This window comes from Mesoplodon densirostris, chromosome 7 (assembly GCF_025265405.1).
Source record: "Mesoplodon densirostris isolate mMesDen1 chromosome 7, mMesDen1 primary haplotype, whole genome shotgun sequence".
Taxonomy (NCBI): domain Eukaryota; kingdom Metazoa; phylum Chordata; class Mammalia; order Artiodactyla; family Ziphiidae; genus Mesoplodon; species Mesoplodon densirostris.
In genome coordinates, this window is record NC_082667.1 from 65,410,768 (window position 1) to 65,427,079 (window position 16,312).

The following is a 16,312-nucleotide window of genomic DNA, read 5'->3' on the forward strand; positions in this document are numbered from 1 at the left end:
ATTGTTTTGTTTTGGTATTTTGTCTAAAAAGTATAAAAGTTGCCTGCTTTGGCCACTTCTTAAGTCTCATTTCTATGGCACCTCCAAGTGCATGAATTAAAATTTGTTTCTTTTTTTTCCCTGTTAATCTGTTTTGTGTCAGTTTTATTATTAGTCCCACAGGAACTCAAGTGGAGTAAAGGGGAAATTTCCACTTCCCCAACAGTATAAAGTATAAGTATATATTTCCCTCAGTGTAATGAGGGATGAATGTATACAGGGAACAAAAGTAAGCCAAATAATTATGAAAAAAGCAGAAATTGTACTAAGAACAGGAAAATAGGATTAACCTGATGGTCACATAATAACCAGGTAAACAGTGTCTGATAATGTGTTACAAGATGGTGCATCAATCAAATATCATAAGGAAAGAAAGCTGACTTTAAAGTTTCCATCCTTTGTTTCTTGGGAAGTAAGATCTGCCGATGATTCTACTAATGTATCAGAGATTAGATGGTGGGAGAGGTTGGAAATATGAGAAGGAGCAGGAAGCTATTCTGAGGACCCTGAACAGTCCAGGAGTGGTAAACTAAGCAGCACCCACATGGCATGGCCTCCTCAAGTCATCAGCAGAAAGGACGGGACCTCCACCCAACTCTAAGTCCATGAGGGGAAGGGCCAACCTGCATGTTCATTGTTGGACTCCCAGTGCCTGGCACAATACCTGATACAGAGAAGATGCTCAACACTTATTTGTGGAAGGAAAAAAGAAAGAAGAAAAGGAAGGAAGGCACTGAGGAAGAAAGGAAGAGAGTGAAGAATGGAAGATTTTTTTTTCTTTTTGACATTGCTGATTTTCCCTCCATTTTTATTGAGGTATAATTGACAAATAAAAATAGTATATGTTTAAGGTATATGACTTGAATTTTTTAAAATAAATTTATTTTATTTTATTTTTGGCTGCGTTGGGTCTTTGTTTCTGCGTGTGGGCTTTCTCTAGTTGAGGTGAGCAGGGGCTACACTTTGTTGCGGTGCACAGGTTTCTCATTGTGGTGGCTTCTCTTGTTGCGGAGCATGGGCTGTAGGTGCAGAGGTTTCAGTAGTTGTTGCTCACGCGTTCTAGAGCGCAGGCTCAGTAGTTGTGGCGCACGGGCTTAGTTGCTTCACGGCATGTGGGATCTTCCAGGACCAGGGCTCGAAACTGTGTCTCCTGCATTGGCAGGTGGATTCTTAACCACTGCACCACCAGGGAAGCCATGACTTGATTTTTTTTTTTTTTTTTTTTTTTTGCGGTACGTAGGCCTCTCACTGTTGTGGCCTCTCCCGTTGCGGAGCACAGGCTCCGGACGCGCAGGCTCAGCGGCCATGGCTCACGGGCCCAGCCGCTCTGCAGCATGTGGGATCTTCCCGGACCGGGTCACGAACCCACGTCCCCTGCATCGGCAGGCGGACTCTCAACCACTGCGCCACCAGGGAAGCCCTGATGTTTTGATATATGTATACATTGTGAAATAATTCCTCCAGTCAAGCTAATTAACATAGCCATCACCTCACATAGTTACCAGTTACTGTTTTTTTTTTGGTGGTAAGAACACTTAAGATCTACCCTCTTAGCAAATTTCAAGTATACACTACAGTATTGTTAACTATATTCACATTGCTGTACATCAGATCTCCAGAACTTATTCATCTTGTAAAACTGAAACTTTGTGCCCTTGATCAACATTTCCCTACTTCTCCCTCCCCCCAGCCCCTGGCAACTATCATTCTACTCTTACAGTCTATGAGTTTGAGTATATTAGATTCACATACAAGTGAGATCATGCAGTATTTGGCTTTCTGTATCTGGCTTATTTCACTTATCATAATGTCCTCCAGGTTCACCCATGATGTTGCAAATGTCAAGATTTCCTTCTTTGTAATGGCTGAATAATATTCCATTGTATATGTATATATATATGTATATGCCACATTCTTTACCCACTCCCCATCAATGGACATTTAGGTTGTTTTCGTATCTTGGCTGCTGTGAATAATTCTGCAATGAACATGAGAGGGTAGATATCTCTTCAAGATGCTGATTTCAATTCTGATGTGTGAGTGTTTTCCCTACACCAAGCAATCCTCCAACACCAGCTGGTGTCAATTCCAACACTATCTACCTGGAGATAGCATCAGATCTCATAGGTTAAAGGCTCAGACCCACAAGACTCACATGACTTCAGATGCCAATTCCAAGTCCAAGTTGTTACCTGTGCTTCTGACCCACTGGCTGTAAATCAGAGGTTCCCACGATCCCCTCCTTGGGGATTTGATTGATTTGCTAGAATGGCTCACAGAAGTCAGGAAACCAGTTTACTTATTAGATTACTGGTTTATCACAGAAGTTATTAAAGGATACAAATGAACAGGCAGATGAAGAGATACATAGGGTGAGTTTCTGAAAACAGGAACTTCTGTTTCTGTGGAGTTTGGGGCCTGCATGTGGATGTGTTCTGGTTCACCAGCCAGGAAGCTCTCCAAATCCTGTGTCTGTTGTTTTTTGTTTTTTTAAATATTTTTATTTATTTGGCTGCATCAGGTCTTAGTTGTGGCACATGGGATCTTAGTTGCGGCATGTGGGATCTTCTGTTCCACCGCGTGGGCCCTTCATTGTGGTGCGCGGGCTTCTCTCAAGTTGTGGTGAGTGGGCTCAGTAGTTGCAGCGCGTGGGCTCCAGAGCATGTGGGCTCAGTAGTTGCAGCACATGGGCTCTCTAGTTGTGGCGCACAGGCTCCAGAGCACACAGGCTCAGTAGTTGTGGCACGCGAGCTCTAGAGTGCGTGGGCTTAGTTGCCCTGCAGCATGTGGGATCTTAGTTCTCTGACCAGGGATCGAACCCACGTCCCCTGCATTGGAAGGAGGATTCTTAACCACTGGACCACCAGGGAAGTCCCTCCTTTTGGGTTTTTATGGAAGCTCCATTACATAGGAACAATTGATTAAGTCATTGGCCATTGGTGATTGAACTCAATCTCTAACCCCTCTCCCGTCCCCAGAGGTCAAAAGGGGTGGGACTGAAGGTTCCAACCCTCTAATCAAATGGTTGGTTCCTCTGGCAGTCAGCCCCTATCCTTAGGTTCTTTCCAAAAGTCACCTCATTAACATAATAAACGACACCATTATGGCTCTCAACACTTAGGAAATTCTAAGGGTTTTAGGAGCTCTGTGCCAGAAATGGGACAAAGAGCAAATGTATATTTATTATAAATCACTATATCACATAGCCAAAGCACCATTCTTTTTTTTTGCTTTCGTACTTCTGTGCATGCAGCTAGCTACCTCTTTCTTTCTGGAATGTCCTTCCTTCTCTTCTACAGCTACCTGTGAACTTTCACTAATTCTCAAGACTCAATCTCCCTGTCTAACAAGGACTTAATCTCTGAAATATACAAACAGCTCATACAACTCAACAACAAAACAACAAACAACCCAACAGAAAAATGGGCAGAAGACCTTAATAGACATTTCTCCAAAGGAGACATACAGACAGCCAGTAGGCACATGAAAAGATGCTCAACATCATTAATTATTAGAGAAATGCAAATCAAAACTACAATGAGGTATCACCTCACACCGGTCAGAATGGCCATCATTAAAAAGTCTACAAATAACAAATGCTGGAGAGGGTGTGGAGAAAAGGGAACCTTCCTACACTGTTGGTGGGAATGTAAGTTGGTACAGCCACTATGGAAAACAGTATGGAGGTTCCTCAGAAAACTAAAAATAAAATTACCATATGATCCAGCAATCCCACTCCTGGGAATATACCCAGACAAAACTGTAATTCAAAAGATACATACACCCTTATGTTCACAGCAGCACTATTCACAATAGCCAAAACAAGGAAGCAAGCTAAATGTCCATCAACAGATGAATGGATAAAGAAGATGTGGTACATATATACAATGGAATACTCAGCCATAAAAAAGAACGAAATAATGCCATTTGCAGCAACATGGATGCAACTAGAGATTATCATACTAAGTGAAGTAAGTCAGAAAGAGAAAGACAAATACCATATCATATCACTTACATGTGGAATCTAAAATATGGCACAAACGAACCTATCTACAAAACAGAAATAGACTCACAGACATGGAAAACAGACTTGTGGTTGCCAAGGGGGAGGAAGTGGAGGGAGAGGGATGGACTGGGAGTTTGGGGCTGGTAGATGCAAACTATTACATTTAGAATAGATAAACAAGGTCCTATCGCATAGCACAGGGAACTATATTCAATATCCTGTAATAGACCATAAGGGAAAACAATATAAAAATGAATGTATATATGTGTATAACTGAGTCACTTTGCTGTACAGCAGAGATTGGCACAGCATTGTAAATCAACTATACTTCAATAAAATGAAAAAAAAAAGACTCAATCTCCACATCTGAGAAGCTTCTCCTAACTCTACCCTCATCCCTATTCTTTTTTTTTTTTTTTTTTTGGCGGTACGTGGGCCTCTCACTGTTGTGGCCCCTCCCGTTGCGGAGCACAGGCTCTGGACACGCAGGCCCAGCGGCCACGGCTCACGGGCCCAGCCGCTCCACGGCACGTGGGATCTTCCCGGACCGGGGCACGAACCCGTGTCCCCTGCATCGGCAGGCAGACTCTCAACCAATGTGCCACCAGGGAAGCCCCTCATCCCTATTCTTAATGGGTCAGGCTGACATGGAGTTTTCATGCATTCCATGGGGCAGTAGTTATGGCCTTGGTCTCAGTGACAGATGATTAAATCAGGATTTTCATTAGAACATGGGGTTCAGCCTAAACTCCAGCTAGTGATGTTGGAGGAGGCTTTCAGAGTTAACCCTGTCACACAATTCTTACAGTTACAAGATCAGATTTTGCTGCTTTTGCACCTTAAGCAAACCACCCAACCCTAAGGCCTCAGAGGGTTTTGTCCTTGTTGGCATCAGAATTCCATTATTCTCCTCTTTCCTGTTTTTCATGATTGCCCCTCCCATTTGGATGGGCTTTAGTGACTATGCCACGCTTTCACAGCTGTTATTTTATTTGATCCTCACTATAACCCCATGAGGTAGAGAGAGCTGTTTTCACGAGTTGAGGAGACTGCTATTTGTCCTGGTTCTGAGAACTTAAATCCTGGCATCAGTTTATGAAACTTCCCATGGAACCAGAAGCTTCCTCTCAGGAAAGCTTTGGGGTAATGGCAGTCACAAAGATGCTATCAGCCACTGAGTGGCCAGGGGCCGGACACCACTCCCACATCTGCCAGCTTCAGGCACAGTTGCTCAGCATTTCTGCTTCTTGTTGCCAGATTGTGCCCATTGATTACAGGGCATTTCAGTGATGGGATAAAATTCATATTTTATTTAAAAAATTTCTCTGCCTGTTTGGGCCTCTTCCTTCCCCTTTAGTGTGTGTTGTGCCTCTGCATTACCCAGACCTCCTTAGGAGATTTTTTTTTTTTTTTTTTGGCTGCATTGGGTCTTCGTTGCTGTGCACAGGCTTTCTCTAGTTGTGGTGAGCGGGGGCTACTCTTCATTGCGGTGTGTGGGCTTCTCATTGCGGTGGCTTCTCATTGTGGAGTACGGGCTCTAGGTGTGCAGGCTTCAGTAGTTGTGGCACGTGGGCTCAGCAGTTGTGGTTCGCGGGCTCCAGAGCACAGGCTCGGTAGTTGTGGCGCACGGGCTTAGTTGCTCCGCGGCATGTGAGATCTTCTCGGACCAGAGCTGGAACCCATGTCCCCTGCATTGGCAGGCGGATTCTTAACCACTGCACCACCAGGGAAGCCCTAGGAGAATGTTTTCCTTCTTAATCTTATAAGAGGTCATGATGACCCGCTTCGTATGTGCAGATCTGATTGTGTCCACTGTCAGTATGTCTTTTTTTTTTTTTTTTTTTTTTTTTTTCGGTATGCGGGCCTCTCACTGTTGTGGCCTCTCCCGCCGTGGAGCACAGGCTCCGGACGCGCAGGCTCCGGACGCGCAGGCCCAGCGGCCACGGCTCACGGGCCCAGCCGCTCCGCGGCATATGGGATCCTCCCAGACTGGGGCACGAACCCGTATCCCCTGCATCGGCAGGCGGACTCTCAACCACTGCGCCACCAGGGAGGCCTGTCAGTATGTCTTTTGATGTAGAACCCTTTGTCTCAAAAACTTATATACCTGTGCTTTGACCTCTAACAGGCAGAGCAGTCCTCAGAGGTTTCTGAGAGACTGCTTCCTGCATTATAATCCTCAGGTTGGCTTGAATAAAATCTTCCATTTCTTTCTTAGATTGACTATCAGTTGATTTTTTTCTTCGACACAGACCTTTGGCCAAGATAAGATGAGAGCTCGATAGAGCTCACTGGCAGGCCTAGTGCTCCTTGTTGGTTACCAGGAGAGACTGGGGATTAGGAAGAATTTTATTTTTGAAACCAGCATATCTTGGCTCCTTTACAGTCCCTCTAGATTCTACTTGAAAATTGAACAATTCAAACTTAGTTCAACTCCCTTTCTGTATTTTGTCTTAGAGAAATAGTAGAAGCCAGTTGGCAATTTCAATGTTATGATTGGAAATCTCCTTAGCCAGATCCACAAGATCATTAAGTATCTTTACTAGTTTTCATTAGATACTCTTCCTAGTTTTTACATTATCGCAGGCAACAGTGTTGCCAAACTTTTTACCAGCTATAACAGTTTTGTCCAACTCTATTAGTTTGCTAGGGGTGCCATGATAACATGCCACAAACTGGTGACTTAAACAACAGAAATTTACTGTCTCACAGTTCTGGAAACTAGAAATACAAGATCAAGCTACCAGCAGGGTTTGTCCCTTCAAAAAGCTATGAGGAAGAATCTTTTCCATGCCTGTCTCCTAGCTTCTGGTGATTTGCTGGCTATCTCTGGTGTTCCTTGGCTTGCAGACCCATCACCCTGATTTCTGTCTTCATGTTCACATGTCATTCTTCCTGTGTGTTTGTGTCCAAATTTCCTCTTTTTTTTTTTTTTTTTTTCTCTGTACGCGGGCCTCTCACTGTTGCAACCTCTCCAGTTGTGGAGCACAGGCTCCGGATGCGCAGGCTCAGCAACCATGTCACATGGGCCCAGCCGCTCCGCGGCATGTGGGATCTTCCCAGACCGGGGCATGAACCCGCGTCCCCTGCATCGGCAGGCGGACCCTCAACAACTGTGCCACCAGGGAAGCCCCAAATTTCCTCTTTTTATAAGGATACCAGTCATATTGGGTTAGGGCCCACCCTAATGACCTCATTTTAACTCGATTACCTCTGTAAAACTTCATCTGAGACACTGGAGATTAAGACTTAAACATATGAATTTTGGGGAGAGACAATTCAACTGAAAGCAGCAACTTTCAACAACAATTCCCTCACTGTCTTTCAAACCTTCACTTGAGATCCTTTTAGCTTCTGCCACCCCTCTGCCCAAAGCCAGTAACACATGCTTTTTGTTAACAATATCTAACTTCACAAATTTCAATATCAGTTAGGGGCTGGTCAGGGAAGCAGCACCACTAAGGAATACAGGATTTATCACAGGGCTTAAATACAGCACAATTGTAGGAAAAACTGGGGGAGAAAAAGTCTGGAAGGAGATGGCTGGAGGATGAAAGGAAACTAACCAGGGATCACAAAGGAAAGCTGGTGAAGAATTCTATGGAAGGCTGTAGCCTCTGCATCCAGATATGGCCTGAAACTGATAGGTCATCAGGGCTAGCAGTCAGGAAGACAGCTTGGATTGAACTGGGGGAGAGTGAGGGCAAACTAGAATCCACAAGGACAAACTGGAACCTATGAGGACAAAACGGAACCCATAGCTATCTCTCATGCTGCTGATGCAGGTGGTCTGTAGGAGAAGTTGATGCATTTACCACAGAACTACATGTGTGCCTTGCCCCAGAGGCTTGGAGAAGCTGAAATAGGAGACGTGGTGGGAGCTGGAGGAGCTGGCGACCAGTTGCTGCTCTGCACCAACAGTGTGCCAGCAGGTCAGTAACAAGTTTACAATCTGCAGCTGGTACCTGGCATCTTCAGAGCACAAGGGCTGCTGCTTCACTTGCTCCTTTCAAATCTTACACAAATTTCTCTTGTGACCAATCCTATCTTGCAACCAGACTGGGAAGGGAAATTTGGGGAACTAACTTTCAGTTTAGTTAAGTTGACACAGCACAAAACCACCACATGAGCCAAATATCAGCAGTTGCCTGGTGCCAGCATCCTGTGTCTCATAGGTACTGGTGCCTCACTGAAGCCTCATCACAGCTTTGCAAGGTAAGTATTAGCATTCCCACTTTGCATATGAAGAAATGAAGCCTCATATGTGCTCATAGGTAAGCAAATGGTGGAGTCTGGATTCTGCCCTACATCTGTGTGGTAGCCAGCTTCCAAGATGGATCCCAGTGGTTCTTGCCCTCTGATACTCATGCTCTTTTGTATTTCCCCTCCCACCTTAAATAGGTCTGACGTGAGTAATCAGTAGAATATTGCAGAAACGATGATAAGTGACTTTTGAGGCAGGATCATAAAAGACTGCAGCTTCCACCTTTCTCTTTCTTAGACCATCTGCTCTGGGAAAAGCCAGCTGACATGTTGTAAGGACACTCAAGTAGCCTGTAGGTGAACCCATACAGGGAGGAACTGAGGTCTTTTGTGATCAAGTCCATGTGGGTGAGCCATGGTACAAGTAATTTCTACAGCACCAGCCTCCCCTTCAGAGGACTACAGTCCCATACCCTGACTGAAACCTCTCAGGAGACCTCAGGCCAGAACTGTATGGCCTTTAAATTCTGGACCCATAGAAAATATGAGATAATGTTTATTATTATTTTAAGCTGCTAAATTTTGGGTTAGTTGGTTACACAGCAGTAGATAATTAATATAATCTGTTAGGTTCCAAAGTACAGCCCTTCCATGACATCATTTTGCTTTAAAATTTGTTCAGATTATGAGAGTGGGGATTGTGGAAGAAGTAAGACTTTTAAAAAAATATATACATTTATTTATTTATTTATTTTTGTCTGCATTGGGTCTTTGTTGCTGTGCACGGGCTTTTCTCTAGTTGCGGCGAGCAAGGGCTACTCTTCAGTGCGGTGCGTGGATTTCTTATTGCGGTGGCTTCTCTTGTTGCAGAGCACAGGCTCTAGGCACACGGGCTTCAGTAGTTGTGGCACGTGGGCTCAGTAGCTGTGGCTTGCGAGCTCTAGAGTGTAGGCTCAGTAGTTGTGGCACACGGGCTTAGTTGCTCTGCGGCATGTGGAATCTTCCCGGACCGGGGCTCGAACCCGTGTCCCCTGCATTGGCAGGCAGATTCTTAACCACTGCGCCACCAGGGAAGTCCAAGAAGTAGGACTTTGGAAGTTCAGAATGTACTGGTCATGTGACCCCGCCCCCCAACCACACACACCAAAGCTTTGAAATATCTTTTTGGTGCTTCCAGATACAGAGAGAGAAGGAGTGTCATCTAGTGGTTAATCTGAACCTTGAGAATTAGGAGGGTTTCTTTTTTGTCACTACCTAGGGAAAGCTGAGTTGGCATGAAGAAATTAGAGGTTAAATCCTGTGTTTTTGTTGACTGGCAGACTTGAGCTGGAGTTGGGGAATATCATTGATAGAGACTGGATTCTGGCAGAGCAAGAAAAGTCCTGACAAATGGAGAAGTGGGGCCTCTAGGGCCCTCACAGTGAGAGACTGACAGTCCCTCTGCTTTTGCCCCTTCCCTTCAACTGGGCCATCCTTTCCTCTGCCCCACCAAGTTCCCTTTGGCCTGAAGCTCACTGAAGCTGCTCCTTCCTTTTCTGCTCTTTCCAAATCCCCCTTCCTTATGATACCCTTTTTCTTTTAATAAAGTTCATATATGTGCATTTAGGAACATAAAAGAGGAAAACAAAACCAAACTTCATCTGAGAACCGTTTCCCTTTGAAAACTCTTGGTATTTGTTTTTCTCTCCATTTTGTCCAGATTTGGTCTTGGATTGGAGATGCAAGGCACTGTGCCTGGTGACTTAATCAGACTGGAGTCAGCCAGCGATATTTATTATCTTAGGATGTGAGCACTAGGAGAACCCTTCCAGAACGTCTGGAGCAACCATGCTCGTTTCATACGTGGAACATTTGAAGCCCAAAGAGGTCAAGTGATCATTGTTAACAGATATCAAATGAACATCTACAATGAGGAGGACGCTATTCCGGGCATAGATAGGTTCTTTTAAACGGTCCAACCATTCTGATTAGTAAGATGGGTGGAGTGATTTGCTGGGGTCCTTCCAGATCTCCTGTTCTGCAAGCACAGAAACATCAGGAAACAGCAGCATTACCCACATCAAACCCTTCCTAAATTGTGAACTGTCCCTCAACAGCTGAGAGTTAGAAAAGGTTGCCTGACCCTCTGATTTCTAAACCCACCTTAAACCTCAATTCTTTGCCCCCGGAGACCACTACACAGTAGGCATCAAGAGACGTTTGCGAAATGCATGAACCAACTTCCTTTGAGGCCCTTCCCTGCTTCCCCTCCCCCTCCTCTCCCACTAGGTACTGTGCCAGCATTTGAGCCCCTGACCGGGGACTTTTGGGGATCTTGTCTGGCCTCTTTAGACAGTGACCCCGTCCCCGGGTCAGGAGCAGGGCTCCATTTTTCACTGTGGGACGCTGGACTCTCATATTTTTTCTCGGGATAGGGGCCCTTGTTTGGGGGGCATGCGAGCACCGAAAATGGCCCGAGCTGGTCTTGGGAGCACTAGGGGGATGCGTGGTGGCGCTTGCCGTTCTAGCCGGGAAAAAACGCCGGGCGTCCCCACCGGCTGGGAGAGGCAGGCCACCGGACCCAGCGCTCCAGCTGCACAGCGCGGTTCCCCGCGGGCGCCGAGTGGGCGGGGCCCGGCGGGGGCGGGGTCTGCCGCTGTCAGGTGACAGCGCGGCGGGCGGTGGCGGCAGAGGCCCAGGGGCGTCAGACGCGCCGAGCGGCTGGCAGGACAGTCGCGGCAGCCGGGGTATCAGGGCCGCGGCCATGGGCGGCTTGAAGGACGAGCTGCTCAAGGCCATCTGGCATGCTTTCACCGCGCTCGACCTGGACCACAGCGGCAAGGTCTCCAAGTCCCAGCTCAAGGTGGGCGCACCCGCCTACCGCGGGCCCGCACTCTCCCCTCCCCGTCGCGTGCTCTACTACCACCGGGTGGAAGCGGGCAGGCGGGTGGTGACCATAAGGAATGGCGGACCGGAATGCGGCCGAGCGGCCTGCTCGGGGTGGAGGGAGCGGAGACCGGGATTTGGCATTTTTCGCCTCCCTCTTGCTTTCGGGCCTCGCGCTCGGACCGGTGCGTTAGTTCCCTCGGGGCTCGTGGTGAGCAAGGGTGGGGGGCTCTGAGGGGCGAACTGGTCTCTCTGTTGGCGCGGGAGGCCCAGAAAGTTTGACTTGGAGAGGGCGGTGGGAAGCTCCCTTAGGAAACCTATCCAAAGTTTCCTCCCTGCTCTGGGAGAGGAAGGGACTTGCCCAAGGTGACTGGTTAGAGCCCTCTAAGGGGCACGCTCCGCACCGGGGCAGTTCTCAAAACGGCCAAATGCCCTCTAGGCAACCAGGCAGTTCTGAGAAGAGTGAAGTGCCCCAGAGCCCGGCCCGCAGCGGCCTCCAGTTTTGGGGCGCTTTGGCGGTGGGGTACCCTTTCCTACTAGGGAGGAAGACCTAGCGTCCTCAGGTCTGGAACGAATCGAGGGTGTGCCCTGTGCCGCAGGGACCTTAGTTTCCGGGTGAGGAGCTCTTATCTGGCACTTTGCAAAAGCAAGTGCTTTTGCAGAGTCTTTATTGTGACTGCCAAAGACCCCATCATTAAATGAGCGTATAAGGTATAAATAAAGGAATGCTTGTAAATTGAGTAACCCCAAGCAGGGTAAGTGGCATTTAGCCAGGAGAAATTGGCAGCTTCTTGAAAGTGTAAAATATGGAAACAGACAAGAAGAGCCATTCATAGGCGTTTAAAAATATACACATTTTGGATCTGAATGTCTGGTTTTCTTAGCCTCTTCTGGGAGTGAATTTCTGAAGATTGAGTTTGCTTTGTATATTTTGTGCAGTAATCAGGAGGTTCTTATGACTAGTGGCTTTTATGCCAGTAGGACTTAGCATTCTGCCTGTTTTCCTTTTACCCTTTTCTTTTTTTTCTCATTCATAAAAACATAGTCTGGAAGGATTCATAGAGATCATCCATTTAATCTTTATTTGACTTTATTTTTTAAATTAACAGAGTAAAATTGACTATTTTGGTGGATGGTTCTGAGTTTTAACATATATAGATTTGTATAACTACTACCAAAATCAGGGTTCCATCAGTCCATCATCCCCAAAAGTTCCCTCATGCTGCCCCCCTCTTCCTCAACTGCTGGCAATCAGTGATCTGTTCTTAATTGCTATAGTTTTGTCTCTTCTACAGTGTCATAAAAATGGAGTCATACAGTATGTAACCTTTTGACAGTGACTTCTTTTGCTCAGCATAATGCCTTAGAGATTCACCTATGTTGTTGTGTATCAATAATTCTTTTTATTGCTAAGCAATATTCCATTGTATGGATGTACCATAGTTAATCCATTCACCCTTGAAGAACATTTGTGTTATTTACATTTTTTGGTGATTATGAATAAAGTTGCATTTTACTCTTCACTGTTTTTACTTTTAATTTACCTATACCACTATGTTTAAAGTGAGCTTCTTGTAGATGGCATGTAGTTGGGTCTTGTTCTTTTTTTTAATCCATTCTGACAATCTTTTAATTGGTGTGTTTAGACCAATTACATTTAATTATGATGTTCGATTTTGGGTTACCATTTGACTATTTGATTTATGTTTGTTTTGTTTTCACGATTTTTTCATTTTTTTCTCTTCCAATTGATGGCATCAACGAAATATTTTCTATTACTTTTGTTGTACACCATTCAAATTTGTCTTTGTGGCTGCTTATGGAAAAAGTGTCCAGAGGATTCTTGACTGCAGGCTTGGCAGGAAGTATTAAATCCTAGTGCATAGCTTTTACCCACAGGATGTTGATAATGCAAATGTGCAGTTGTATTTTGTCTCTTTGTTTGCTTAACTGAGAGATTTGGGGATTGATTGAGTTCTGTTCATCTTGCCAGTGTTTCTGGAATTGGAAATATTAAAAAGTTTCTATTTAGTTCTCTCCTTTTTGGAGTTTTGACTCTAAAGTTTGACGTTCATTGATCCATTGGCTAGGAATAGAGTTTTTGCCTTAATTTGCTCATTCATTCATTTGTTCATAAATAACCTTTTGCATATACTTTGTGTAAGGTACCATGCTAATTTCATAAAAAGATCCGTATTTTTAGGCTCTTAAGAGTTAATATCTCCTTGGAGGAAATATCATACAATTGATTTATTAAATAGCAGACTAAAAATTGCATACCCAAAGTGAGGTTAAAATTTATCGCTTTGGAAAACTGTATGGGCATTCTAAAATACTTTGGATACTTGTCTTTTTGAATTACCTTCACAGTTTTTGACGTGGGTGGTGACACTTCATGTATTAGATACTGTGTCTAATTCTAAGGGTGATATGATAGTGAAGGTGGGGGAAAAAGAAACATAGGAATTTTTGCCTCAAAGAGTTTAAATGTTGGTAGGCAAACTAAAAGAATAGGCAACCTTTAGAGAAGTCTCTCTCTGTCGTTCTGTGTATATATATAGATTATATTACTTAGGCAATTACCCTATCCTTAAAAAATGTAAGATCTGGTGGTAGAGATAAGAAGTACAGGAATACTATGGAGAGGAAGATGTTGAATGTGATAGAAGATAAGAGCCCATGATGAATATGATAGAGGATAAGAGCCCATGAGATTTTAGAGGAAGAGACCAGTACTTTTTACTGGTGGAATTACTTCATGAAAAAGCTTTGAAATTGCCTCTGAAGAAACTAGAATGTGATTATGTGGAAATGGGGGGAGGATTAAGCCCATCCTATTCACTCATTCATTCATTCATTCTTTCAATGGGTATTTATTGACTGCTTTTAGCTCTAAGGGATCCCTATGAACTACTGCAGGCCACAGGAATTAATCAGGCATTTATAGGGACTTCTGTGTAACTTATTTTGATTGGAGTGTAGGATATGAGTGTGTTTGTGTGTATGTATAAGAAAGAGTTTTTGATGGATGGATATTTAGCTGGAGATGATGTCCTTGGGTAAGTGTGGGGCTGTTGGTACAGGATCTTGGTAGTTGAAGCTTGGAAAAAGGAGAGAAGAGGTTCAACAGTGGCCTTGGGAAATGGCTAGAGTAGGTGGTAAGAGGAAGAATGGAAGCCAGGGGACCAGAAATGGGATATAAGAACCACTTTGGGGCAACACTGGTGCTGAGGAAGAAGAGATTTTCAAGGAAAACATCGACTGTTATCTTTGAGAGTTAATTTATTATTATTATGTACATATATTTTGGAGATTGTAATGATATTGATTCTTCCCTGCCGTAGCTCATAAACTATATTATTTCTTCTTTTGTGAAGAGAAGTTGTGAAAGTTTGGAGTATTGGCATCATCTTGGGAATAAATTTATTTTTGACTTTTAGGGAGATTTCTTTGCAGTACAGTACTCATTTAGATAAATGTGTTTGGGTCACTGCTATAATTAGTAAATATTTTCCTTGAGGGCCCCCAGTTTAGTACAAAAATCTTACTATTTTTCTTTTGGCTGTGTTGGGTTTTCCTTGCAGTGCGAGGGCTTCTTATTGCGGTGGCTTCTCTCGTTGCGGAGCACGGGCTCTAGGCGCACGGGCTTCAGCAGTTGTGGCTTGCGGGCTCTAGAGCGCAGGCTCAGTAGTTTTGGCGCCCGGGCTTAGTTGTTCCAGGGCATGTGGGATCTTCCTGGACCAGGGCTCGAACCCTTGTCACCTGCATTGGCAGGCGGATTCTGAACCATTGTGCCACCAGGGAAGTCCCCCAAAAGCTTATTAAAAAATTTTTTTTTTTAATTTTGAAAATTTACTTTATTGAAGTATAGTTGATTTAGAGTGTTGTGTTAATTTCTGCTGTATAGCAAAGTGATTCAGTTATACATATATACATTCTTTTTCATATTATTTTCTATTATGGTTTATCACAGGATATTGAATATAGTTCCCTGTGCTGTACAGTAGGACCTCGTTGTTTATCCATTCTATATATAATAGTTTGCATCTGCTAATCCCAAACTCCCAATCCATCCCTCTCTCACCTCCCCTTCCACTTGGCAACCACAAGTCAAAAAGCTTATTTTTTATACCTAAATTTTATTATTAACTAATAGCATTTTTAAAAACATCTTTATTGGAGTATAATTGCTTTACAATGGTGTGTTAGTTTCTGCTGTATAACAAAGTGAATCAGCTATACGTATACATATATCCCCATATCTCCCTCCCTCTTGCGTCTCCCTCCCACCCTCCCTATCCCACCCCTCTAGGTGGTCACAAAACACTGAGCTGATCTCCCTGTGCTACGCGGCTGCTTCCTACTAGCTATCTGTTTTACATTTGGTAGTGTATATATGTCCATGCCACTCTCTCACTTCGTCCCAGCTTACCCTTCCCCCTCCCCGTGTCCTCAAGTCCATTCTCTACGTCTGCGTTTTTATTCCTGTCCTGCCCCTAGGTTCTTCAGAACCTTTTTTTTTTTTTTTTTTTTTAGATTCCATATATATGTGTTAGCCTAAGGTATTTGTTTTTCTCTTTCTGACTTACTGCATTCTGTATGACAGTCTGTAGGTCCATCCACCTCACTACAAATAACTCAATATTGTTCCTTTTTATGGCTGAGTAATATTCCATTGTATATATGTGCCACATCTTCTTTATCCATTCATCTGTCTATGGACACTTAGGTTGCTTCCATGTCCTGGCTATTGTAAATAGAGCTGCAATGAACATTGTGGTACATGACTCTTTTTGAATTATGGTTTTCTCAGGGTATATCCCCAGTAGTGGGATTACTAGGTTGAATGGTAGTTCTATTTTTAGTTTAAGGAACCTCCATACTGTTCTCCATAGTGGCTGTATCAATTTACATTCCCACCAACAGTGCAAGAGGGTTTCCTTTTCTCCACACCTTCTCCAGCATTTATTGTTTGTAGACTTTTTGATGATGGCCATTCTGACCGGTATGAGGTGATACCTCATTGTAGTGTTGATTTGCATTTCTCTAGTGATTAGTGATGTTGAGCATCCTTTCATGTGTTTGTTGGCAATCTGTATATCTTCTTTGGGGAAATGTCTGTTTAGGTCTTCCACCCATTTTTGGAGTGGGTTTTTTGTTTTTTTGATATTGCGCAGCTCATATTAAAGGAGATTAAGC

At 44.2% G+C, this 16,312-nt stretch overlaps 1 protein-coding gene across 1 annotated transcript in view; it reads left to right on the forward strand.

Moving 5' to 3' along the window:
• The first annotated feature begins 10,914 nt into the window (after nucleotides 1-10,914).
• SWAP70 (switching B cell complex subunit SWAP70) overlaps nucleotides 10,915-16,312 on the forward strand; it is an 81,310-nt gene continuing 75,912 nt past the window's right edge. The window contains exon 1 of the mRNA XM_060104433.1: nucleotides 10,915-11,090. Within this exon, the coding sequence (XP_059960416.1) occupies nucleotides 10,992-11,090 (99 nt within the window). The 5' untranslated portion in view covers nucleotides 10,915-10,991. The remainder of the gene's footprint in view (nucleotides 11,091-16,312) is intronic.